This window comes from Gasterosteus aculeatus, chromosome 10 (assembly GCF_964276395.1).
Source record: "Gasterosteus aculeatus chromosome 10, fGasAcu3.hap1.1, whole genome shotgun sequence".
In the NCBI taxonomy this organism is placed as follows: Eukaryota; Metazoa; Chordata; class Actinopteri; order Perciformes; family Gasterosteidae; genus Gasterosteus; species Gasterosteus aculeatus.
Genome location: NC_135697.1, coordinates 5,691,433 through 5,719,220, shown reverse-complemented (window position 1 = coordinate 5,719,220; position 27,788 = coordinate 5,691,433). Strand labels below are relative to the sequence as shown.

The following is a 27,788-nucleotide window of genomic DNA, read 5'->3' as shown; positions in this document are numbered from 1 at the left end:
GGCTGGTGGTAAGTTTTTACTATTTTAAAGAAGTGATTTCTTCTTAAAACCATTAAGCATTATCTTAACGTCTCCCTTTCTTCTTCCCTTACAGTGAACAGTGATTACAGCGCTGCAACCAGCACAAACCTGCATGTGAAGAGCCTCCCGCCGAGTCAACAAGTGAGATTACTCTATTGATATTGTGTTGTCATCAATGGCTGATATTTCATATAGAGTAAAACAAACTCATTTAAATATAATTAGTCTAAGTAGCATAGTATGTTATAAAAATCATAGCATACTATTAAAACAAAACAAAAAAGGCCTTGCAACAAGACATAGTATTTCAAAAGAAGTCCGTTTTGTATGTGGAATAGTATAAAATATAACGTACACAAAGGTTAGTGTGAAAGTATGTTTGACATACAAATTATGTTTTTCTTAATCTGTTCTCTACACACACACTACAGTGCTGGCTCTCCGTCCATATCGTCCTCTGGTGGAGGCACTTTTGCACTTTGCGATACCATCAAATAGTACAAGTCAGTTCTGTATTTGAGCTGTAAATGGTGCTTGATAGCAGCCGTAGTTCTTTTTTTCTCAACAAATGAGGGCTCCGGTTGCAGAAAGAGCGATGAGTTCTCTCAACCAGCATAAACTGACTGTTTTGCTTTAAATGATTGTACATTATCATCGCTGATCTTCACATAAAACGTCGGACTTGTGTCACTAATTTGATTAACAAATCGTGGCGGAATATGAATCCAGCTTTAAACCTACTGATTAGAAAACAGGCTTATTAATAGACTGTAATGCCTTCAATGTCAAACATAACATCTAAATGTTATTAATTATTACGCAATACATCTTTATGACATTGCACATTATGTAATCATTTAAAATGTGAAACATCCTACATTGGGTCTGCCCATTGGAGAGGTTCTCAAATCTTCATCTACTAGACGTCATCCCTCCACTGACGTTGCTGCTCGCGTCTCCCTCTTCAGACACCAGAGGCACATTGATCGAACATCACGGTGTAACGAGCACACTGTCTCTGTGGCATGGACAAGCGCTCGGCCCGACCTGTGTGCCGAGTCATAACGTACTCCGTCACGGTGATGTAAGAGCCCCCCCCACTCAGGAGGGGTTCATTACTGCACGGATTAGGGCTTTGTTTTTTACTCTGGCTGCTCCGCTGCTGAATCTGTCCTTCCTCCCTCAGGACGACACTCTAATAACACATGCGAATTCTTCTCGCTTTCTGTCATACTCAGATGTAAATTTCATATATTTTACAGAGATTAAATACTCCATCAAAAATCAGGCCTGGCCAGTATTTAGGAAATATCTTTAGTTAACAAAGGGATGGGAAGATTTGTTCTTACCTTTGGACTGAGGCCATTTATTCCTCACTGTAACTGTAAAACCAAACTTAAAGAAATGACAGCAACATTTATAGTTTAGCAGAATTCTTAACAAGGCATCGTATTGACATGTCAAGTCCAATCAGAGAATAGATATTACATCAAATTTAAAAAGGCAGATGAACAAGAATAAGACTCATTAATAAGAAAGACACGTGTCAAAATAAAGCGTTTAGGTGTCATAAAAAGGGTTCTAATTTCGGGCTTCAAACAAGTCCAATACAAAGAAATTAGCAGAATTAAATATAATATATCAACGTGTCTACAGGCACAAACCCTTTATTGAGCTTGTACCTACTAATAGATAAAACATAATATAGCAACTCTTCAGATTACGTCAAACTTAATGTTGATTGAAATGCAGGATATCGAACTCGACACAATGTGGTCTGCCATCTGCCACACAACCCTCACCTCCTCCCTCCCTCCCTCCCTCCATCCCTCCCCCCCTCACCTCCTCCCTCCCTCCCTCTCTCCCTCCACCTCCTCTCTCCCTCTCTCCCTCCCTCACCTCCTCTCTCCCTCCCTCCCTCTCTCCCTCCCTCACCTCCTCTCTCCCTCCCTCCCTCGGTTTAATTTCGCTCTCATGTTTCTCCGCTGGTTTTTCATCTATTGTTTCATGTCTTCTGGAAACGGGTTGATATTGCCAATGTCTCAATTTCTTCTTTAAAGTGCAGCGGTACCTTGTCACACGTCCAGTTAATGACCAAATCTTCCCGTCCATCACTTATAGTAAATGTGTGTGTGTCTCAGCTCCTGACCGCCAGCATGGCGTTGATTTCCCAGATGAGTTTGCGTAGTTGGTCCATGATCTGCTTCAACTGCTGGTTCTTCTGCTTCAGTTTCTGCACGAAAAATCACAGAAAACAACTTATATTTAAATGGGCAGCGCTCGCTTACTGATTCCATTCGCAACGTCCATCTGAAAGTTTGGGCAAATTTAGCAGCGGATGTTCACCACTGCCACGTACTCCTTTTTTTTCTGATCTTTTGGGGAGGGGGTGGGACTCACTCAGGAGCCACTGTAGCTGCAGTGCAGGGAAATCTATTAAGATTAAATCCATCTCGCTCTCTGTAACGCTCCTTTAGCTGTGACTAATTACCAGCCAGTTCTGCAGATAACACCTTGAGCCATCGATTAGACACAGCGCTCTTAATATCAACTGTTTAGCTGATTGTCCTTGAAGATATTCCAGAGTGGAACATTTGGAGGCCTTCCAGTCTCACTGCCTCCCAAGCTCTCACTCTTCTCCCCTCCACACCCCCCACTGTGTCACTTCAATTCCCTGTGTGCGTTACATGGGATCTGCCTCATTACCATGACAAGCAAGTTGTTAGCGAGCGGTACGGTACCCTTTTATTTGTGTCTCCACTGCCAAAAGTTGAGAATGGTACCAAAAATCCGAACCGTACCACTTTTTGGGTACCCTTCCGTTGGGGTACCTGGCACAGTTGTTTGGTACTAAAGGGTGGAGCTAGACTCTGCAGAGCAGAGCGTTGATTGGTTGAAAGAGTGTCGTCATTTGCGCGTGTCGCAAGGGGAAAGACAACAGACGTAACACACAGCATGTAGCCTTTGCTCAAACAAAGATTGTCGTCTCCTTGTGACTAATAGCCACATATCGAGGAGCAAGAACAGGATCGGCTGTACGTCCTCCATTGTTGTTTGCGGTTAGCTTTCAGTTTTCGCGCGATCGAATGGCGTCAATCTACTTTCCGTTATACACCACGCCTATCAAGTAAGGGTACTGTTGGCGGTGGAAACGCTCGCCAAATCATGGTTAACAGACCCGACCCGTACCATACCGTTCGGTGGAAATTACTAACTGGTATTGCAATGGTTGACCATATTGTCTCATTAATACAACCATTTTCCCTTATTTTTCCCATGGATCTTTAAAAACCCTGCAATTACCGGTGTGTTTTCTAAGCCATAACCGGCAGATTTGGCTGAGATTTATGGAATGTTTTAACGTACGTTTGTTTACTTTTTGCATTAGAAGTAAAACAGAGATTATGCTAAGCTATCTGCTACGCTACTTCCATCTCAACATCTAACGTTACCCTGCGCGGCACGCAGTCTGCAGAGGACCACCACTGTGGCCGTGGTTTGAAAACGTCCTGCTAAATGTGGGGAGATTGTTGGACTTCAAACACAGCTGTTAAATGATGGAGAGTTGAGTGCACGAGGACAACAGGAAGAGTCGCTAGTTCAACATGTTCCACCAGCTGGGATTCTGTCTCCAAGATGATCAAATGTGTGTAGTTTTGTGTCTAAAATACACACTAATCTGATTACTCATTACTTTTAAGATTTAGTCTTTAGAAGAAAAACAAACATTCATTAAAAACAACAACATTAATTGAGATGAATGAATTTCAAAATATGTGATTAATTAGTCAATTTTTATCTTTTTAATCTATTGACAGTCTTTGTAATAAGACTAAATGTGCTACTTCCACCAAAATCATTTTTCACGGCGGAGCAATGGAGACTGAAGCTTTCACGGCACGTTCATCATAAAAAGCTGGCTGGCGTATCTTCATATTTGAATAAAAACACTGCTATTATCACAGATGTTCTGCAACCGCAGGGAGATATAATGCCATTCATAACCTGGTAATTAGTGTAACTCTAATCCTTCACACCTATAATGGGATGTTTTGAAAAAGGGCTTCCTACAGAGACGAGGAGCTCTGAACCAACGGGGCTTTCACACACACACACACACACCCCTCTTTGACAGCCACTCACGCACAAAGTTTTGATGCTTTTTAATCCGTCGCAGGCCTCTCCTGACACGCTCTGACATGGCGGCGGCCCCAGCAGGGTCAACAACTCATGGGGGTAAACAAGGAGGCGCTGTCTGAGCTCCCGTCTCCAAAGACTCCACGTAGGTAGAAGAGCACATTGGCCCGAGATGGAGAGGAAAGGCAGAGCGCGAGCACCGCAGAGGTGCCGCTGTGCTGTGTTCATGGTCTGATATGAGTGCGGCTGCACATGAACATCCCTGTCTGTGTGTGATTCAATCCATTGGCGCCAATACTGACCTGATTAAGCAGAACGGGTATCAGCCAAGAGTGACAGAGCCACAGTTCTTCCCTCCAGTGAGCCGACGTTACTGCTGATTACAGCGGAAACTAATCAAATTTGTTGTTATTGATCTACTTGCTGGCTATTTTTTACTAACCACTTTCTACTCTCCAACTTTATAAAATATTGGGAGGTTTGTCAAAAACCTAAAAGCATTCCATTAACAATATAAAAAACATCAAATCCTCACCTTGTGTAGACAAACGGGATTTTAGCATTTTCTGTTAACAGTGTTGACAATCAACTCATTGATTCAGTCAGACTGCTGAGCCACTTCCCGTTTATGTTCCATGCATCAACCCCCATTATATAGTGCAGTAATTTAAAGGTAGTGTTGAAACAAACAATTGACAATTTTATAAAAAATAAAACTGATCATTTAGTTAACTGATGAATCAATCAACTCTTATTCTTGATCAAACTATGCAAATAGCAAATACTTAATAGACTAAACAATTAATAGATGACAAAAACTGTTAGTTGCAGTGAACCATTTATAGAAGCACATACATGTACTTGAAGGAGCTTTCATTATGTCCGTTTTTTATTCCTATTTAAGTACTTTTATATGGAATTTCCATACAAAACAATTGACTTCAATCATTCAGAAACAATGCCTGATGAAAGGAAAGATGCATCTTCTGAGGCTGAGGCCGAACTACAAGGCGTGATGGAATAACTCATCAACATCCTGACACTATCTGATGCTTTGTTTCCGCAGCAGCTTTCAGACAACCCATCACTTTGGATCTCCTAATGAAATGGCCAAAGATTGCATGAGACGGGTTGTGCACGGCGGAGGACAGGAGCTCCATCCTCAGCTGAAGCTTTTAAAGAAGAAGATTGAGAGGTCTTTGGTGACAGATGACAGTTTGTTTAAATGACACAGATGAAGGGCTGTTACTCAAACCTCCACTTCTTCCCTCAGCCTCCCCGACTCGCCCAAATCCCATCAAAGAAGCTGTCCTCAGTGGAAGACAGTGAGGGGGAAAAACTGAATTTTATCATCAAAATCACTATTAAAGTTCTGCTCAAGTGGAACTTGTCCTGCGTCTCGTGTCAGGGCGGATCCTGGACTTTCGCTCACCTGAATTATATTGAACTAATATTCAGAAATTCCCATCATGTGATCGTTGCAGATTGCTTTCAATTAAAAGTAATCGGATTCAAAACACTCAAGCGCTCCGCTGACACGTTGGCTGGTAATCTTTGAACACTCGGGGTTTGGCAGATGTAGGCCATCGAACAACAAGCGCCTTCAGGCTTACATTATATAATTGGCATCTTTGTTAATTAATTCTGCATTATCTCCACATTAGGAGGTTTTTCTTTATATCTGTTGAATATTATAGAGAAATCGAGTAATCTTATAATTATTATCGGAGTAGGCTGAGGTATTAATCGGCTTTTAACCCTTTTGACTACGAATAAAAACATGAGCACCACGCTCTCCGAGCACATTAGGAACCCTAGCGTTGCTTTTTGATGAGGCGCTCTGAGATTAAGGCAGGGAAGAAACTACCTGGATTAAAATACACACACACACACACACATTCAGGAAGGGAGGAAATTTATCAAGTGGAGCGAAGACGTTCCTTCACTCAGGATTCCAGCGCTAATCCGCCCTGTCGCTGGCGACTCAAATCGCTGCTTTGACTGCGACGGATCTGGCTGCGAATTACAAGTGTAAGTGTCTGTGAGTGAGGAGAGGGGATTAGGAGGAGGAGAGGAGACGATGAGCGACTAAGGAGGAGAAGGAAGGACGAAGCAAGGCTGGGCGGGCAAAGAAAAAGAAAATGGAGGAGGAAGACGGGAAGCAGAGAGGTGGCAGGGAAGAGGAAAGGCAACAAGGAGACGTGGAGAGGGAGGGTAGTGGGAGTGGGGAGACGTGGAGAGGGAGAGTAGTGGGAGGGGGGAGACGAGGTGGGCAGGAACGAGTTGCTCTCTGGATCCACTTCTGGCGTCATGACGTGGTCATTTTTGCCATCTTTACCTCAGTTTATTGCTGGAGTCAAACTGCATTCTGTGACTTGTAACGGTGTAAAACAAATTCACCTTCAGCGGACAGTCAGTGCCTCGAAAAATACAGCGATTTCTTTAGTTGGGATTTGCTTACGGGGGGAGTAGCTTCCTGTGGGGTTGCTGATAGCAGCGCAGGAGTAAATGCATTCTACACCCGGTAGGTAAAAGGAGTCGGGGCGGGATTGCACATCGGATGCAACAGATCAGCCAGCATCATAATCTGTGCAGAAGTACCTGGAAAAGAGCCGTTGAGTGATTCAAACTCGATAAAATGCAACAGAACTCTGTCCCGAGATGAGAGAAGAACGCGACTGCTTCGAAGCCACACACTCAACATCCTCCCCTCCACTTTAAAATGCCTTACGTTTGACGAGGCTGAGGAGGAAAAAAACAGTAAAATAGAGTCTTGGCAGAAACTCTGGTCTTATCTGATTAAATTACATGGTTTATAATTTGTGTGACTGAAACTTGGAAAGGAGCCTCAACTATGTGGATCGGTGCCTTTGCAGAAACAATTGATCTTCCATATTATGCAAAAATGAAAAACCTCCTCAAGGAAATGCAACTCCCCACTAGGCAAAAGTCCAGGGGCGCCATTCTTCAGAATGAGTCTGTCAGAGAGAAGCCATGCTTAATGCATTAACGGCAATCCACCAACTGTACGGTTCTGCACCAGGATTAGATAACCGAGCCATTTAATGTCCCTTCCCCGACACCGTGGAAAAGCTCTTCAGGTGACACATCGGCTCAAGAGGCAAACGTGCCTGATGGAGGCAATATCATCACATACGTCTATTCACTCTCCATAATAGAGTGCTTTCAATTCATGAATAGGATTCTGAAGGTTGTCGGGTCAATCAGGAACGCTACCAGAATGCACGATGCGAGAAAAAAGTGTTCCAAGAAAAATGAAATGTAACTTTTAGGAAAGCGCGCTGCCCACTCGGAGGTACAAAGCCCAAGTGACTTGTGGGATAAGTAAGCTGCTTACTGCTCTGTGCTCTGCCCGGGGAACCCAGTGGCGCTAAGTGGGCCCTGTTTTGCCATCTGACAGTGGACCCGCGGGGAGAAGGGCCAAGCAGCTTTAAAAAAAACCTTAATTGACGTTATAAACGTCATGGCTTCCTCTCAACTGGACGGTTTAAGTGTGTTCCGTGTTTGGCAAGAGCTTTGCCGGGGGAATGAAGGCAGCTAAGAGCCCTCTCCTCCAGTGGTGGCAGAAATACAATAGCCACGTTGTCACGCCTGCGCGCACCTACAGACGGGACCCTTTCCCTGCGTTGTCGGCATTGAGGTGGACATGCTGCAGTGTCCGCCGACTGGTGCAGAACGGCTGCGATCGATCGGGCCTTTCAGAGGTATCAGACGAGGCGCCCCGTGCTCCCTCCTGAGCACTCGCCGCTCTGCCAGGTAGTCCCATCGATTGCACTTTCCTTTGTGATTCGGCTCCCTGGGATTATAAGTGAGTGGCAAGGAGGTCGCAGTGCAGTGGCTTTTAAACCAGTGATGGGCGGTCATGCAAGCAATTTAAATATCAGAAAGGTCGCTCGTCAAAGCAAAATTACACCTCTGTTCACCGGGTTGAGTGTATTCCACTGCATGTCCCATAATGCAGCAATTGCCATTATTGCGGATCTGAGAAGATACAATAAGCTTTTGTGCCTTGGTGCACATCTACAATCAAACTAAATTCAGGAGAGCAAGATGGCTAATTTGTTCACTGCAGTAGATTTGCAGCTTAAGGACTAATAAGTAAGTTTAAATCCAAACCTTCTGGGTTTCAGGGAGTGTTGACTGCATACGCACGGCCGCTTAGCACAGACAAACATGGCGGTTACAGGTACAAACATCATTTATGAGTCCAAAACCAGATTAATGTGTACACCGAAAAACTGACACAATATGTCTACCAATTTTGTGTCACAATAACAATCGTGAATATTAAAACAGTGAGCGAGAGGGCGACACGCAGCAGAGGGCCGCAGGTCGGAATAAAACGTTACGCTGCCAATAGAAATCAGCCAGCGGTCGTAGCAAGGGGTTCAGTCCTACGTCAGTCATGATTAAACCACGTCGAGCGGCCGAGGCTCACAGCGTTTAATTACAGCTCTTCGCTTGCTGACATCCGTGCGACTAACTAGCTCGCTGACGGACGGGACTACAGGGGAAAGCAGAGCTCCGTTTGAAGCGGTTACGTGTGCCCTGGATCAGACGCCGGGTGAGCATCGTGGATGTGTGTGTGTGTGTGTGTGTGTGTTTTGGTGTGACGATGACTGTGCGTGTCCTGCCTGCTTGTAGTTGTGAGCGTTGAGAGCCTGAGGGCAGAATTGGCAGAGCGATGCCCCGCCGCCTCGATCCCAGAGCAGACGTTCCTCTTTCATCCCTCTCAGATGTCTGTCGGGAGCTTGAACCATCGGAGGCCAAACGCAGCACCTGCTCTCACGCACAAGTCAACATGACGAGTTGGGAAATGGGGATGTACGGTCAGCGCCAAAAGTATTAGGACTGATTTTGGGCTACACAGTCGTCCCCATTTCAGAGGGTCAGAAGTAATTGGACAACTGTTTCCCAGGCGCTTTAATGGCCCCCTTTGTTCCACGATAAATTAAGCAGGAAAAGGGGCTGCTTTTGGTAGCTGGCCCGTGAAGCACTCAGCATGCAGACCAGAGACGTGTCAATGCAAGTCAAGGAAGCCATTGTTGGGCTTTTCTTTTCCTTTTCTTGAAAGGAGGAGGACTTGGGGTTGAAAAGAGAACAAGCGTGTTACCCGTACTTCATCTACAAAGAACTTTCTCAAGTTCAAATGTAAGTATTCCTGCCAGCACCTGAGCCGGCAGCTTTCTCTGCACTCGATCAACAAAGAAGAACTAAAAACGATGACAGGGTGTGAAGAAACGCTGGCTATTAGGTGGTGCAACAAGCCCTTTGGCAGTCACATCACAGGCAAGTGTGTGTGTGATTCATACATTAAAAAGGTAATTCAAAGTACTGTATAATGCATCAAAACATTGTTTTAAAAGGATGCTTAATTACCTCTTGACCCCAAGCTAAACAAAGCTAAACCTGCAAAACACACGCACCTCATCAGACCGTTTCGGTTGTTGCTTTACTCCATTATTGGTGCACCGGATTACAGTATATAACTGTTTGAGAACCCGGATTTTGCCCCACAGAGGCCAACATGAATCAGCTATAAGGTTCCACAACGATCCCAATATCATCTCAACCGCTGTGGTCATTAGCTTTTTACTTTGTTACAGTAAAAAGGACCTGTCAAGGCTCAAGCTCAAGCTTTTTCTGTTCAATGTGGCAACTAAAACCTCAAAAACAAATAATCAATATCTGCATAGAATTGGTTCAGTTTTAACCTGCCAGCGTTTCCTTCAGTTTCCTTCAGTATATCAGAGGGACTCTTCCCCCCCAAGAAAGTCTGGAACAATGCAGCTGCACTCAAGAAGCAACAGAAGAAGTGAAGGGAAAGCAGAGACGGGACGCGTACAGAAAGGTGATGAAATATGAAGACACCGGCAGATGGATTTTGTGACAAAGAGGATTTCTTCTTCACTTCAATTCAAAGACGTGTACTACTTACATTCAAAACAATTCCTCATGATTTAAAGTCACAGTGGATGGCCGCTGACCAGAGACCGCTCGAGGCTCACGCTCACTTAAAAGTGAGGTAAAAGATTCCAGTCACAATGTTTTTAAAAGAACCTACAGTTTGGTGTATAAACAAGTCTACGTCCTTCATTTCTTTTCTTATATAAAGCAGTCTAGAAAACACCCAAAACATATAAAGTTTGCTTTGATGGACCTTTTCCTAAACAAGTGAATTAGCTGCTCCACAACTACCGAACTGCTGAGTGTGCACAAAAAACACACACTCCAACTTGCTCAACCCCTTTCTTTCAAGTCAGCGACAGTCCTAAACAACGCTTTAAAAAAAACCTAATTGCTAACATAGCCCTTAAACAGCAACGCGGAGCAGAAATAATTGGGGTTGAACTTGACACTAAATGCAGCAAAATACTAGGAAAACGCGTATTCTCCAAACAGCCCAGCTCTAATACCTCCTCCGCAAGAGCTTTGCAGCTACACTGCCCCTCTGACCCCGCAAAACAATTAAAAAGCCCTCTGCATACGGGGAGCTCCTAATGGGCCACATAGAAGAGTGCTAATAAGACCGAGGTACGGACGCCCGCTGTGCACAGACTGCTAATTCTGGAGCCTGAACACAGGAAGATGGGAAGGAGCGATGGAAGCATGGGAGGTAAAGGGAGACAGAAAGGGAGCGGAAGCAGAGCACAGCAGGGGGGGCGACGTCTGTGGGAGCAGAAAGAGACAAACCAGAGGAAAGGAAGGTGGCAGGGAATCAAAGCAGAGAGAGAGAGAGATGGTTGCATCCCTGTCTCCCGGTCTTACTACGGTTAGGAGGTTGCGTTTGTTTATCACGAGGCCGACTCCCGGCCGGCTCTTCAGATAAAACTAACCGCCAGCGCCACTGGAATTCATTACACACGTCGGGCCGGCAGCTCACTCGGGTCTGGAGAGGAGTCAAGCGCAAAGCCAGACAGTGGATGGCTTCTCTATTGGAAATTACAACCCCCCCCCTGCCCCCGCCCCCCGCTTTTAAATGTCTCCCTCTATCATTTGAGTAAAAGAGGACCGACACAGTAATTAACGGGGTATTAAAAAAAACAAAGCATGTGAGCAGTGAGGGAGGGAGAGCAGCCGCAGAGTAGGAGAGAGAGTAACGAAAAGAGGGGGGAGAAAGAGAGGAGCTGTGGAGAATTAATAACAGGCCAGATCTCTCCAAGGCCTCCTTAATGGGCTGTGACAGGAATTTATTCACACTTAGGCTGGTATTAAATCAAACGCGAGGCGAGTGGCAGCGGCAGGCTGCAGCAAAGGGGGGGGGGGTGTCTGCCATGTAGCACAGGTCCAGCAGCACAACCCCCCCCCCCCCCCGGCTGGAGGGTCATCACCGAGGCCCTCGGGATGGAAAGAAGAATGGAGGGATGGAGCGGGAAAAGGGGGGGGTAAGAGCAGAACAAACGATGAGTGATGGGCCAATGACGAGGCGGCCTGTCCCCCCCCCCTCCCCAGATGGAATGATCATCAAGTAGTCCGCAGAGCCGCTATGAATCATCCTGCCTCTGCAGAATGCACCGTCACTCAGCCAGACAGACCGGCGGAACGGGGGCCGATTCCCGGGCAAGTTGGAGGACTCGCTGCAGGCAGCTGGCGGCGTGATGGAAGCCGCACAGAACAGGAAGCCGCCGTCCAAGTTGGTGCTCTTTGAGAATTCTGCTGGCGGATTTCCTCGTCAATTTCTATTTTGTTATTTTCATTTTGCTTCATTAATTGGAGTAGTGATGCCGGACATTTATCTGTGCTGTAATTTGTAGTGGCTGGGGTGCCACAGAGTTGGGTCTGCTGTATAGAGCAGACAGAGCGGGGATGACTGAATTGATATGCACAATCACATTCTACGGCACCAGAGGTCTGCAGCAGAGAGATTGAGCAATCGCAACCCATTAGGCACCAATGAATTATGGCTAATGCGTCTTAAACATTTATGCAAACACGGCTGACTTTCACACGCGCTCAAATAAACTTTACCCCTTCAATCACATACATGAACCACAACTTACTACACGCATGAGAGCGAGCACCGGGACACACAACATATAGTACCCGTGTGGGGGATTCAATTCACACAGCATGCTTCCCACTAAAGACACTTTTGGAGAGTGATAGTGGTGATGCACCCTTCTGTACACCCCCTCCTGCAACGCTGGGCAGATTGCATCACCATCCGTCAACCAGGCTCCGACAAAACAGCAATTACCCCAATCGACAGATAACGAGAGCACGGCTATCACTCACAACCAGGACACCCCATAAAGCAGCCAGACATTAACCATGGAGGAGCCATTTATCTGCCTCTCCTACACCTTCCACCGTCACTCCACCCCGGGCCGATCTTTACCTCTACTACCTGTTCACACGCAGCGGCCTTGAAGGGTGGCCTTCAGCCTTCAGGCAAGTAGAGGACGGCTCGTGCATCTGGGCTGGTGGGGGTGCGGGTTACCACCTGGACCAGAGGGGACTACACCCGTGGAACAGGAGGGAAACGTTAACGTTGGACCCTGAAATCGTTCCGTATGTGACACGCGGTAGAGATGAAAACATCAGACCTGTGGGGAGAGTACGATGTTCCTCAATTAGATACGTGGAACTAAAACGGATGCCAGATCTCCTGCAGCTTTTCTACTCTCTGCTGTTGAGGGACCGTCTTCTCCTGCGGTTCGTTCCTAGCAGGGGATGGGAGCATACGACTACGTCAAAATGGCAAACTGCTTTTACTCCCATGACAGTGGATGGGAACACGCCCTCAGCCTCGACTGCAGTGAGATAAACACACACACAGAAGCGACGGGGAGGGAGACCAAAAGATGTGAAGCACCACTACAAGAAAAGCACAAAAAAAGTGATACTTTGAGTATCCACGACGCATGACTTGTTTGTGTGTCAACTCTGCTCCTTGCTTGAAAGCATTTAACAAATGTCTTGTTCAATGACTTCAGATACGTTCCTGGTTGTGTGCGGTTTGCATGCATTCAAATTATTTTGTGCAAAATTGTTCCCTTTATAAGGAAATGAGCTCAGAGCAACACGCAGTTCACAATGAAATGATTTAGGTCCTCAGACAGCTTGTGGTGGCTGAAGCTGCTCAGTCTGTCAGGCACTGATCCCAGAGGCATTGATTGTAGCCGGGAGAAGGAACCATCACGCTCTGCTCAACCAGAGATTTCTGACATGCAGCGCCAGAATACAATGGCAGCGAAAACTAAATGAATAAGGCTGGGAATATTTTTTTTATGGAAGGATAAGATTTCAGTTCTGAATAGTCCAACTATTTCTTCCGTGTGCCGCTCTGACACAAAGCGCCGCACAACGTTATCGACATGCGACTTGCGCTTCGCATCATGAGCACAACATCTGTCGAGAACTGAGAACTGAGACGGGCAGAAAGGGGTTTCAGTGATGACGTTTTTCTGCTTTCAATCCATTCTTTGTGGATGAACCCCTGAAGCCCTTTGAGTTTTAGACCGATGTTAGTTTTGCACTAATTTCTGACAATTTGATGAATCAAGGTTATAAATTGCAGATAAATCTATAATGATTATGATCCCAAGTCAAAGTTTAAATGTCAATAGGAAGATCCCCAGAAACCAGCTCACCAGCTATTGATTTTCAAACGTTACCGTTTTACGTTAAGGGAATAACGGCGCTTAAGGAGGCGCATGCTGTTAATGTGTTGGCTTTAATTGACGCATCACACACACAGAAGCGGGGGTGTCGGCCACTTGCTGGGGCGATTTCAACTTGGCTCCATGCAAAGGATGTGTTTGATGGTTGCAAACATCCACCTTCAATAAGTGCCTCAGCAATGGGAGAAGCAGCAGTTGGGACACGGACGCAGACGAGGATTAAGGGAGGGGCTGAACAGCGTGAACGTTTAGGACTGGGACAACACGTACTTCCCATTATTCCCTCTTGTGTGCAGAGAACAACGGCGCTCCCGTCAGATCACGCTCTCCTGTCAGACTGCAGCACGGGGGGGGGGCGTCTGTTCCCAGGTTGTTTCTCTGAGCACACAGAAACCGTCCAATCACGCCCTTCTCATAGAGATGCAGAGTATCATTCATATTTACAGCAGAGAGGGAATTCAATTTTGAAAGAAATCTTTGTAACAAGGAAAAGAAAAAAAGCTTGCATGGAAATAGGAGGCCAGCTATCCTAAACCAGTGTGACATATCAGCTGGAGGGTTTGAGGCGCGCTTGGACTTATCTTCTCACTTATTCATCAATCTTCTCTCTTTCTTTCTATCTATCAGCATCCTGTTACAGCAGGCATCCTATTTTCCCCGCTGCAGCTGAATGACATCAGTCTTCTGTTATTCCCTTTGAAGACCCTATCTGAATGGGAACGGCTTAACTCTCGACAATCCACAGCTGTTTACACATCCATCAATGCGTCCATCATTCTTTCATCAATCTTTCTTACCTCTCTTTCCCTGTACATCCGTGACTCGCTGCTACCGCACTTTCATTCCTTTCAAAAACAACACACGAATGTTTCTTGCTTGCAATTTGACTGTTTGTTGCTCTCAGCGCCGCTTTGTCCTTTACCCTCCACTCCACACATCTCCTCACAGTGACAACACAGCTATTTTTCTGGTCATCCATCCATCTTCAAACACCTTTTTCCCCCCACCTGAACAGTCCATTTCTCTCTCCTTTTACTCAACCAAGGCTTTCACCCCCCCTCCCTCCCTCCCTCCCACACCATCTATCACAAGAATTTCATCTGTCACTCCATCAACCTTTTCATGGTAACATCTCTATGTCATTTAGCTCCCCTCTCAGGCTTTCTCTCTTTTTTATGAATCTCGGTCCCCTTTGCTGCCGCCTCACCTCCCTCCCAGTCGCCCCTCGCTCATGCAGAACTATCCTATCTGGCTGGAGTGACTGCAGCAGATGTAGCCAGGCCACAAACATCTGCTTCCCCCCTGTACCGCTGTCTCTCTATTCTGCTGATCAGCACTACCGATTTAAACTCCCCAAAGCTGGCTGTCCTTATTGCGGCCTTAATGTGCAGCTGGGCGACATCACAGCTAAATATGCTGCCGCAAACACATGAGGCGTGCACTGGATATCCGGGGGCAAGGTTGAAACGCTGTGTATCAAGAGGGTTCAAGGTTCAAGTGAACAAATAAACATGGCTGTTCTGAATCTCCCTTAATAGAAATACTACAAATGTCACGACACCCTATTAATAGATATAAAATAATGAATAATATTAAGGTCAAATAGTAGGTCTTTAAAAGAGCTGAACTGACATCTATAAAACAAGGCAGTGAGACATCAGTGTTGTGAGCTGATGATCTTGCTGTAAAAGCCCCATCTGGCCTCAAAGTAATTGAACATTCCAACAGGAAGCAGGATGCTTAAACTCTGAAACAAAATAGAGAGATGATGTATCCTGTTAACGAAGCCAAAGGCCTCTGCCAATAAATGACTAGGAAATACCACTACTTAGTAGGCAAGTGTGTTACCACCATCCAATAAAACATAGTCTCAAACACCCGAAATCACTGCGCCCCCCTCAAATGTGCAGCGAACCGCGAGAACAACGCACAAAAACGCAGGGATTGTTATTTGATTAAGACTGACTTTCTTGGTATAAAGTGTATTAAAGTGTTTTTTTTACAATTCTCTGGTAATTGGCTTATGAATCTATATTAGCATATTAAGATGAGTTTGCAGCACTACGGAGGATTTATGTAATATGTGAGCTTCTGTTTTGTCTGTTATTGTGGCATTATGAACATTTGGCCACATGCTCCAAACAAACTCAGTGCAATTAGGGACATTTTTCCAGACAGTTTCAAATGATTTAATAGTTTTCAAAAATGTGCATTTGACACAGAGGACAATGCACAGAGGAAATGCATCCAATAAGCTTTCTAGACATCAACGATACACACAATGCTGAATTAAAATATATAGAGTGGGACCCTTTTAAGGGAACGGTGCATCAAAATGACCTCTTAAAAGAGGCGATGTGTAATACCCGAACAGACACGCGAGGACGTTAGAAGTGCTTTTTTCACTCGTAGCCCTCAAGGGTGTCAGCAGTTGAAATAGTTAGTAGATAGCTTTTATTATTTATGTATAAAAGAGGACTGTAAATATAGATTGAATGTTAAACGTTGCACCTTTAATGAGTCGCCTTATTAAATCAAGACTAACCATGCGGCTGTAGAGTTTAAGAAGAAGTTTTATGCAAGACAACTGAAACAATATCTATATAACAATATAAAAATAGGTGATCTGTGCATCATTTTTACAGTAGAACGAGGCATTTCTTAGACGAACTGCATAATAAGGTCTTGCTGTGTGTTTAGGGTGCAGAATGTGAGGAAAAGCTTCCCTCAGCGTATTACGGTCGGCCTGCCTTCTCAATCGCCACATCAATCTCTGTATGTACTTGGATCATTTGGCAGAACTCAATTTGCATGCTAATGCTTTGCGTGGGGGGGAAGGTCATATTATAAACAAGGTAATATATCACGTCCATACACAGTCTCTAATAGGACTAAATTAAACTTTCTTTCAAGTCCAGTATTTATCCTGTACCGTGAGAGAATATCAACAACAACTGAGAAAGTAGTAGTTTTGTTGCTTGACTGTTTTTCCATCTAGTTTTGCACTCAAAGGTTTGGAATAACTTATTTATCCACCTCAATATCTGCCATCTTTAACCATACTTTTTGCAGGCATGGAGTCCTTTTGATAGAAGGAGAGCGAGTGCAGTTGAGCGTGAAGTTCGCAGCCATCTTTCGCTGTAGTGTTAACATTTAAAAGCAGCCAGGGGAGCCGTGCTGAGCTCTTAAAAATAACCAGTTCTCATCTCGGCTGCTGACACTCCTGACCTTGGACCATTATCATTGCAACACACTCAGACAGTTTGGCATGCGCAATCGGCACGAAGCCACCACACAGCACATAGAGAGAGAAGGGCCTCAGCCAGCACGCGCACACAACGGAAACACAAACACAACATTTCTTCTGGAGAAAGAAACAAAAGCTCTGTCTCTCTCCCTTGAACTCCGTACACGTACACCTAACTTTATTAGATACACCTTGCTAGTGAAGGGATGGAGCCCCTTTTGCCTTCAGAGCTGCCTTCATTCTCTGTGGCATATTTTCAACAAGTTGCTGGAAACATTCCGCAGGGATTTTGGTCCATGTTGACATGATGGCATCACGCAGTTGACGCACGCATGTTGAGTACATCGAGTTGCAGCAAAGCGATTGGCTGATTAGCGATTTGTGTTAACAAGCATTTGAACAGGTGTACACACACACACACACACACACACACACACACACACAACAAATGCATCACAGTGGAGGCAAACTAAAAAGCCCTCTTAAATAATGCATAATGCCTTTTACACGGAGCTTTGCAGCACTGCACTGTCCACAGCTGCTGTGCTGCAGGGAGGTATTGGGTCTGAGGTCTGGCTGGTCGCCTCACCTGCCTCTAGGCGGGAAAGCACACAGCGCTGTAATGTCATCTTGATGAAAAGATTAAACGTGATGTTGGACTTACAAATAATCTATGTTGTCAAATGCGAAAATATCAGACGGCAGTGTTTGTCAGTAATGAGATAATCTGTGTTTTGTCCACGTGTAATCAGCATGTCTTGATCCCGTGGTAACAGTAACCCAGATGGGATTATCGGACCTCTCTTCCATCAAAGTCGTCATGATATCACTCCCCATTTTAATGATATTCTACGATGTTTTCTACAGCAGCCGCTCAATGTATTGATTTTCAAGAACTACCCGTCAATGCTGATGTCTTTTTATGGGAGTGGCGGGGTACCCCAATACAAACAATGGATTCACAATTGCCTCCCTGCGCAGGAAGGATTCATGAGAAATGAAAGTTGTATCAATGTTTTTCATTGTATCTCCTCATCTTACTTCCATCGCAGAGCCACAGCATCACGGTACAAAAACCTCCCCCCACCTGGTACTTACTACTGTTGTTAGGCACAGCCAGGTAACGCTGTGTATTCATTCCCATTCGCCCCGGCATCAATTGTTCATCAAAGATGCCCCATTTTTGAAAGCACACCTGCAGGTACCACGGTGACAAACTATTTGTTACTTATTTCAGTATGAGGTTAGTAGACCGTACCTTCAGCAACATTGATTTATTTTCTATTGTTGATGTGTTTTATCCCATGATGGAATATCTTGTGCTCATCTCTGTGCACAAATTCACCTTGTTAGTCTGTAGCATGCAAACATTAACCATGACTCGGGATTAAATCTTTCAGGCTTGAAGTAAAGCTCTCTGCACTTCACAGTGTCAGCCTCTCTCCGTCGGAGCAGAGCGAAAACATATCTGGCAGCAAATACATTGGTAAAAAAGCTGTCACTTGAAATCACTCCAGAAGAAAGTAAGAATATCTTTGTCATGTAGGCTCTGAGTAGCCAACGGTCAGATCAGGGTTTATATGGCCTTCTGCAAAAGTAACTCACTCATATTTGAATGGAACTCGAGTTATATTTTTGTATGTCACCACTCTAATGCGGCTGTGATGTTCATATCAAGTTTAAGAATAAAGTAAATCAGAGATGTTCAATTGTCAAAGCTATAACTTAACCCTTACTTGGGAGTAGCTTTTTCCATAAGAAGGTTGTTACAGCACACATTCCCTGGTGGCGTCACACCCATCTGGATGTCGTTCCCACACCTCATATTACTCAAACTCGTCAACAACACACAGAGGAGCTTGTGTTCCTTCACGCTGGGCAGCAACTCATTGCCCAAGCCGACCGAACACAGTTTCTACGACAAAGTACTACGGCCTCACATTTTGAAATGGTGACGCTCATTCCAACCACCTCACACTCTGCTGCGACATTCAGGGCTGGAGATCGAGTTCCTATGAGACCCACACAAGTACATCATCAGCGAAACGCAATCCCGAGGATGCCAACCCGTACCGCATGCATGCATACATACTCTGATCCTCAGCGCCACCTAGAGATTCATGACGATAAGAAACGCACAATTGAAGCGAGTCTGACGTATCGCCACGGTTACAGACAAAGCATTTTCTATTGCGAGTAGCAAACCGGGTGTCTCTGAAGCCAAAGTCTCAGCCGTTAATGACTACCTGCCACAAGACGCCTCCCACGAGTCATGTTTTGCTGTCTGGCCAAATCACACCACATGCATGAACAGCACTGCAGACCAGGAGGATCGGGAAAACGGCCACCCTGTCGTAAGCGGGTCTAAGGGGTATCTGCCCGAGCTCCTAAACGGAATCCAACTCACCCTCCACTGGGACAATGCAACTTTCTGACTTTAAATGGCCTCCACTGGAGAGATTGGAGAACATGACATAACATACCTCACACCAGCACGTACATGTACATGCAAATACAATTAAAGTCCAGAGGATATCACAATAGCATTTCCCACCAGCAGACAAAGTTCATTGAGCGTATTCTCTTAATATTTTTTTGTACAACCTGGATGCTTTTTATCCAAATAATGAGAAGTGGCCAATAAAAAAATGACTAATCTATAATGAATTCCTATGAAACTATTATATCTTTTAAGGTGATATGAGATGGTTTTCCCCTGCAGCTTTAGTGGATGTGATTTGAAGTGTCCGGAGGCTGATGGATCCAAGAAGTTAACTGAAACTTTACTATCTGAAATAACATCACGCTAAGCTGTGATCGAATCTCACGATATCACTTTGTGAACCCTTTCGCATTTTTCTTTTATCAGCCCTTCCTTCTCATTTCATTGCTGCAGGCTGGAAATCAGACCCGCCCCCCTTAACAGTACTGTGCTATAGATATACAACACGGTACCTTGTTGACCTCCAGGATTTCTCTCCTCTCCTCGGTGGCAGGGCGGCTGTGGCCAGCTGAGCGTTCCTCATGTTTAGAGCCGTCATCCTCCATGAAGGGTATCAGTTGCTGGAATTTAGAGCAAACAAACTGAATACAAGTCTTTACAAACAGAATGTACACATCTAAGTATCATAATGGAATGACTTATGTGGCAATATGACGCTCGTCCTGGAATAAAACTAACTCCCTAATGCGCTGTTCTCCTGTTCCTCTCTGGTCACATCCCATACATGATCTCAATACACTAAACGAACAGTAATGCACATTCCTACATTTCCTGATATGCCCTCAGAGTGCAGTCACAGTTCAGAATGTTGTGCATGTGGGCAACCTCAACCTATGAGCGCTAACCCACACCAAATACATCCCTGTGCGGTCTGATAATCTTGTTGAAGTAGTGGTAAAATGGGGATTCTGCGTAAGCTCTCGAACACAAGCTGAGCCTCGCGGTCTCTCTCCAACGTATAGAGACGGAGCAGAGAGCAAGCAGGAGATTAATTCCCTTTTAAAAGCTCTGCATGCTTGACCTTGTCTGCTTGACACTACGGCGGCGCTGCTGTGCGAGAGGACCTCCCGTTGTTTTTTTACATCACACTGCCCCCCTGTGGTCGCCTCGGGACGGCGGCGTGCAGGAGGCGAGGAATGTGTGGATGTCTTGAGAACCCGCTGTTCCTCGTAGGACGTGCAGCAAGGGTCTCATGTTGACAATGTGTGATTGATGATAATGCTTGGCGACTAACTGAATGGACACACATTGTAAATGTAGACAAATGTCTATGCTATTGTGTAGAGTTTCGAGAAAATACATAGCATCACTTATGTTGACATAAAGTCAGTTTTATACATCAAGAAATCCATAAACCGTCCTCAGATACAAAACCTCTTTGAATGGGTTTCAACTCAAAATGCAAAATAATCTGCGTCGTGTTACACTGGAAGTTCCTGTTGCAGGGAGAGAGAAAACTACTCCTCAAAAACTACCATCTCTACCATTTCCCTCTAAAAACAAAAACTGTCATACCGGACACGATCGAAAACTGGAAGCCGTGGGACAATCCACCTTGCTCCAATATTGACTATATGCAAATCTATGCCACACATAGTTCCTTAGAACATTCTGCTTTTCTACATTGTTTGACCTGTGGTTGTGTGTGGAGGAGCGGAGGCCCTGCGGACAATAAACAATGATTGGAATAAGCTGCTTAGTCTGGAGGCAATGACTCAATGTTTTAGAGCAGCCGGAGCTGGCTAACATCAAGAATGACACGTAAGTAGGAAAAGCGCTGTAAAACCATGAACAAAATGTCAGATAAGCAAAAAGTTAAAGCTGAAGGAGAGCAGAAGACAAGAAACAGACAAAGAGAAAATACTAAACGGATAAAAGGGGAGCCAGGATATGAGAAACAGAAAAGGACAGAGGGCTGGCAGTGAGATGTGAAAATCTTGGTAACTTTATGTGCTCCTGTCAGTTTCCAGACCGAGCTTCACGCCAAACTGCAAACTCTGACTGATGGAGGGAGACCAGACAGCAAGGACATGCGCAGGATATTAAATCGGACAAACTATGCCTTCGGCTCGAGGAAACTAAGTAGGAAAAGAGGAACGTTTTTTCATTAGATCATTTCAAACTGAAGTCAATGACATATTGAATTTTAGGTGGCAGGCTGATTTTGGCAGCTATTTAGGGGAAAATGAAATGTGCTGAGTGGAGTGAGAAACGTGGATGGAGTGTATTGTGTGTGTGTGTGTGTCATAACCCCTGCCCCTTCCACTGAAAGATGGATGTGGTTTCCTGCCTGACGGAGAGGAATGAGTGGATGAAGTTCTGCAGGTTGGCCTCGTTGAGACAAAAAGAAAAGGGTCGAAAACATAATCCAAAAAAACATCGACAAGCCAAGAGGGATATGAAACTGCGTGGCTGCAGAGGACAGGAAATGACACAGACTACTATCGAAACACCAGACAAAAGGGAACAGCGAGTGAAACAAAGCCAACCTGAATAAATAAACCTAGAGAGGGGGAAATAATGAGCAGGTAACAGAGAGAGACAACAAGATGGAAACAGAGGTATATGAAGAAGTGAGAAGGAACCAGGAAAGGTGGACGCGGGAGAAAACCAGGGAGGAAAACGCTGCAGCACAGAACCACAGCTGGAAGGAAAAGCGCCGACGTGTGCATTTGGCCCAGCTGTTCATTTAACGAGTCTGTTGCTAATTAGGCAGCAATGAGGTCACACTACCCGAGTCATTGATTCCACTTCCTGTTTCGGGCAGCCCATAGTGGCCGTCTGTCAGGCAGGCACCTGAATTCTGCGGGATGATAAATGGCATGCGTGCTCGGGCCAAAATCAACAACCCTCCGCCCCCAGATGGCCACGGCGAGTCGAGCTATTGGCCGGTCAGCAATGCACCGGGTCTTAGGCCCGAGGGGAAATAGACTTCCACAAGGGGAAAACATACAGTGCCGGTTAAAAGACGTCCAAGCCCTTTTAAGCGGTACTGTAGCCAGATGCCGCGATGACTCAATGTGGGTTTCGGCTATTACAGCACAAAAGGAAAATGCTCGCCAACATTGTGTTATTGTATTATTCAATTCACAGAAAATGTACATGCGGTTTGAGTCGTTGCAAATTGGTTCCAATGTCAGCGTCTCCTCCCACGTCCTCCTCCAGCCTCAGTAGGAGTCTGGTGAGCGAGATTAGCTTCGAGGCAATCTGTAGAAATTGGGAAGGGACTGCCGCAGTCATAAATCCAATCAAACAGTGGTGGATAGCAGAGGTGTAGCTCAGCGTGGAGCCTCCAACAGCGCACGCCCAGTGTGTGTTTGTGCAAGTGGCTTTGTGTCACGCTGCCGTGCACATTGTGAACATCTGCGTTTTATAAAATCCATGGGTGTGTGTTACAATCGTGCACGTGTATTCCTGTGCGGGCAATGTGGCACAGCTCACACTGCTGTTGTTGCCAAACGGGGAAGGCGACAGTAAGCGGCGCTAAAGACACTCCAGAGACTCGACGGAAGCGACTGACGGATCTGCTGTGAGCGGAGAAAATGAGACAGACCTGGAGGGAGTAGGTGAGATAAAGGTTCCCCAAGGTAAAGGCCGGGGGGTTTGGTGGGGGGGGGGGGGGAGGGTAGCAGTGGCTTACTTCCCGGTTTCTAATTTAGCAGGCGGATTGTGTGAAAAGCTACGTGAGACAGCAACGTATGCAGCATGTCTTTCTGTGGAATCAAGTCCAATTAAAGGAGCTTGAGCCACGTTGCGTTGGGGAATGTGCAGTGTGTGTATTGAAAGCTGAACTTGATTTGAAGTAGGCCGCCGTTGGATAACATCTCAGTGACAAGTGAGAATGTCATTATCGTTGGATCAATATTAGCACGTGAGAGCACGCCCTTCTAAATGGGGAAAGAATTACAGGTATACTTTGCTACTTCTATACTTCTTTCTGATTGGTCATTGTCCATTTTTCTAATTGAATTTCCATTATTATGTTTAAGTTAACAGGTCCTGTTCAAATGAAGATCAGATGAATACAATTACATCAAAAGCCATTTACTTTTACATTAAATATTGTATGGCTGGGGTGACTGCAGGTAAGTTATGTAACAATTACAGTAAGTAAAGTGGTGATGTGATAGATGGTGAATAGAAATAAATCATCTCTCCTTAATAGGTAGTAACTCAAATAAGCTGAGAAATGATTGCATTCTACTAAATGTATTTGTTGACAACAAGTTGCTCTCTCTATCCTAATTACTGAGTTAGTTAGGATAACAATGTATTTGTGCAGTAAAATGTCTTGTGTAAAATCTTAATATTTTGACATTTCTTTTAGGTGCAAACACAATTTCCGGGTGGTTCAGAACTCTCACAGTAGGAATCTCTTTTCTGTTTGTCTCTTCAGTGTTGACACTAACCAGTTGGACAGACTCAAATGTAAGCTTACACGTAGTCACACAGCCTGCCAATCTCACCTTCCATTTAAATTGGCTATTGATGCTATTGTATAACACAAAAGAATCAATATGAACATCTTCAACGCGCCGTAAATTGTTTAACCCCCCTACCCCCCCTCTTGTAGTCATTGATCGCCTCGCGGGGCCATTTCTTCTTTATCTCAGTGACAGCAACATCATTCTGTTGCTGACGCTATTAAAAATTACAGACACGCCATTATGGATTTTCAAAAGCACGGCTTCAATACAGGACATGCGGGGCAGGAGGCGTAACCTGATGTATTACTATTGGGGCATTAATGGGCCAGTTTACAGCCCTCGTGAACGTGTGTTCTCTTGAGCACCGGAGGCCTACTTCCTGTTCCTGATTCACACAGATACCTGAAGCAGAGTCGGCAGAATCTAATGTAACTCGCATGTCGTTCACTAATTGCTTCCTGACGAGTTCTCACACTGGTGACAACAGGCGATGAAGTGTCAAAGCACCAGCATTCACCACTGTCCTGTTTTCCATGACGACTACCTGCCCGTGTGAAGCGTCCAGTGACTGTGTGCTGTTCTCACGGACGAGAGGTGAAAAAGGCCGGACAGTGAGAAAGACTCCCGACTCAACTGTCCGTCACTCTTAGTAAGCTGCACACGTGTGCTCACTAACCACATTAACTAAAGACGGTAACATCCCCTCAGCGTCCCCATGCCTCACCTCTGGGGGTATCGGGTCCATCCCGGAGCAGTTCTCGTTGCATTTGTCGTAGACGAGGCGCAGCTTGCGGAAGAGCACAGAAAGCATCCGTAGGTGCTCCTGCAGTTTCCCCAGCCGGTCCCCGTGGGTGTTTGGGTTGTAAGTCACTCCATTCGGGAGCTGAGAAGCAACACAGAGGAAATGTTGCGTTGGGAAAAGCGTGGGCAAAAAGAAACATCAGTTGATCACTGACAACCCAGCGTTACTCCCTCACTGGTAATAGTTAGTTGGTTCTACTAACGCCCTCTTACAAATAACAACAGGAGTCTTTTCTACTTACGGCGGAGACACATTGAGCTGTAGAGAGACCTCGAATGTTTTACATGTTTGTATTCATACAACAGTAATTTGTCTCCCTAAAATCACAGTTTAAACCCCCGAACAAAGACTCGAGAAGCTTCAAAAGGTCGACTGCTTCAGCTTCTGTGAAGCTACTTTGGATGTCTTCTCTAACTTTGGTACTGAGGCTTCATCTCTGGCTTTTAACTACAATGGCTGTTACGGAGGGACATGACATGTTGTCTTTTTTTTTTACTGAGAGCATGAAAAAGCCTCTGGGGCAGGGCTGTCATGTAATAAACCTCCTACATAACATGAAACGAGGCAGCCTTCAGGGCAGGCAGGGAGAACATAGACAGGCAGACAACGGAGAGAAAGGGGGGGGGACAAGACAAGGACAGCGCGTGGGATCTAAAAAAAACAAAAAACAAGTCACATCAATGGTGTTTGTGCATCGGGTGGCTGAGGGAAGCTTGTTTGGCCCGTCTCTCACTGTGATTTTAACAAAAGGTGCAGGGCTCACGGGAGCAGGCCGACACCTGTGATGAACTCACACCCGCCTCGTCGTCAGGTCAACGTCAGAGCTGAGCTCTGAGCAAACCCAAATCCTCCACGGCGTCCTCAGGGAATTCACGGGCTCAACCTTTAATGGGACGGGGCGACTTTCCGCTCTGACTTGGCTGCGATGGAGCGAATACAAAATGAGACTCACGGTTGGGCGTCAGAATGAGTCGTTAGGGGTCCACATCAATAATATTTCAAACAACAGACGTGTACGTACGTAAATGTACGGACCTGTAAGTCCTCAGACAAAGCAATTCATTAGAACTAAAAGTTAGTCTATGGCCTTGATTCTTGTCTTTATCTGAAATAGTTCCTTGTACATAATGACAAGAAAAGAAGTTCCACTCCAACCAAAAACAAATGAACAAAACCCTTATTAGGCAAGTGTTTCCTATCATGAACACATTGATAACACTTGTTACTCACTGTGGGGAAATTATTATTATTAAGTAAAAAAAATAAAGCACAAAAACATACCATGCACATAAGTATTTACAGCCTTTGCCATGACACTCAAAATTTAGCTCAGGTGCATCCTGTTTCCACTGATCATCCTCAAGCACAGAGAAAACTAATTTTGCTTTGTTATCATTCAGGGGATTTTTATGATCAAACTTGATTTGTTAATGATATATTATATAAATATTTCAAGCCTCTTATTGGTAATTTTTCTAGCATTAAATGTGTAGGAAGGGCTTTAGGGCTCTGGTAGGAATATGCAAATAATAACAGAATGACAGGAGAAGGCGAACAGGAAGGGGACGAGCAACCCAAGACAGACCTGCATGTTCCTCAGGAGCTGGAAGATCTCCATGGTCCTGAGGACAATGTCTTGGACCGTCTCCTGTCCGATGCGACACAGAGAGGCCGTGTTGACATCCCGTGCCGCCTGGGCCTGCTGCAGCTGCAGCTGTGGCGGCGCTGGAGGCGGAGGCTGCCCGCCAAAGGGCGACACTAGTGGAGGGGTTGTCATGGAGACAGCAGGTGAGGAGGATGCTGGTGGAGGAGGCGTAGGTCCAGGTGGAGTAGCCTTACATGCCTACAAGTGGAGCAATGAGAGCAGGAGAGGATAAAGTTAAGGGAGGTTTCTTCCAAGATGGCGGTCGAATAAGAACACCGGTGGTTACACCAGTGTTTAAGAATATTGAGATGACGTTTAACTTGTATCAACGTTAAGATAAAGATATTAATATATTAAGTATGACAAATATGATAAAATACTCATTTGTGGTAGACAGCAAATGCTAATAGATCCACTGTGGTATGAGCACCGTGGTTAATAAAGTACACTCGTGCAATGTGACGTTAGCTCTCAGAAAGCGTCACAGCTGCCTTGAATGAAGAAGGAAGGGGCGCTGCGTGGCTGCACAGAGTGAGAGCTAACGGGTCAGCCTTCCTCACAAGTTTCACAACACGGTTTTGGGAACCTTTTCAACGTGCCTTTGCGTCGCTACACGTCTGCTCGGTGTGGCAAACCAAACGCACTCCGTGTGATAGCGGGTTAATTAGCTACTATGTAAAGGGAAGTGGTAGACGAGCTAAAGTGGACAAGTCACACCACACACGACAGTCTCCTCTCGGCTCATCTTCTGGGTCTCGTTTCGTCATCCTGCTACGACGTGAAGCTAAACACCGGCGTGAGGGCTCGTGTGTATTCAACAGCGCGTAAGACAACGTGTAATGTTACCTGTGTGGTGATAATTTATCTGTTGTGTTGACATGTCATGCTCCCTGCTTTGCTCCTAGGATTTTCAGCTACAGCAACTATCGCGAGAATTCATCCGCACACGAGAACTGTTTACGGTAAATGATGAAAAAGAAGTTCAACTTGAAAATCTAATTTTCAATATTTTCTGTTATTTTTACTAAATAATACAATACACATTCTGCACAAACCCGTTAAGAAAGAATTTGAGCCATTTTTAATACTTAAATTGAAACCCTCTTCTAATCGTTTGAAATGGATGGCGAAAATTACGGTAAAGAAAGGCGCACTGCAGATTTACTGAGGCCTGTTGAGAGAAACAGCGCCATATGCTGCTCTACTCTTATACAACAGCCTCGCACATCCTACTTCATTAGCCCTCAAGCCAATTTACAACACATGATTGCTTCTGATGGGTCATTATAACTTTTTAGTAGGCTGAGTACAATTCAAATTCGAACCCATGAATGGATATGTTGTTTATTCTGAGCTAAATCA

General features: G+C 45.2%; 1 protein-coding gene across 1 annotated transcript; it reads right to left on the bottom strand.

Annotated features, from left to right (window-relative positions):
• Positions 1–1,359: 1,359 nt before the first annotated feature.
• Positions 1,360–27,498, bottom strand: med30 (mediator complex subunit 30). The gene is made up of 5 exons (XM_040189253.2): positions 27,273–27,498; positions 26,367–26,624; positions 24,704–24,862; positions 20,005–20,112; positions 1,360–2,254 (listed from the first exon to the last, which is right to left on the bottom strand). The coding sequence occupies exons 2-5, from the start codon at positions 26,556–26,558 to the stop codon at positions 2,159–2,161; spliced, it is 555 nt and encodes a 184-aa protein (XP_040045187.1). The 5' UTR covers positions 26,559–26,624; positions 27,273–27,498; the 3' UTR covers positions 1,360–2,158.
• Between the last annotated feature and the right edge of the window lie 290 nt (positions 27,499–27,788).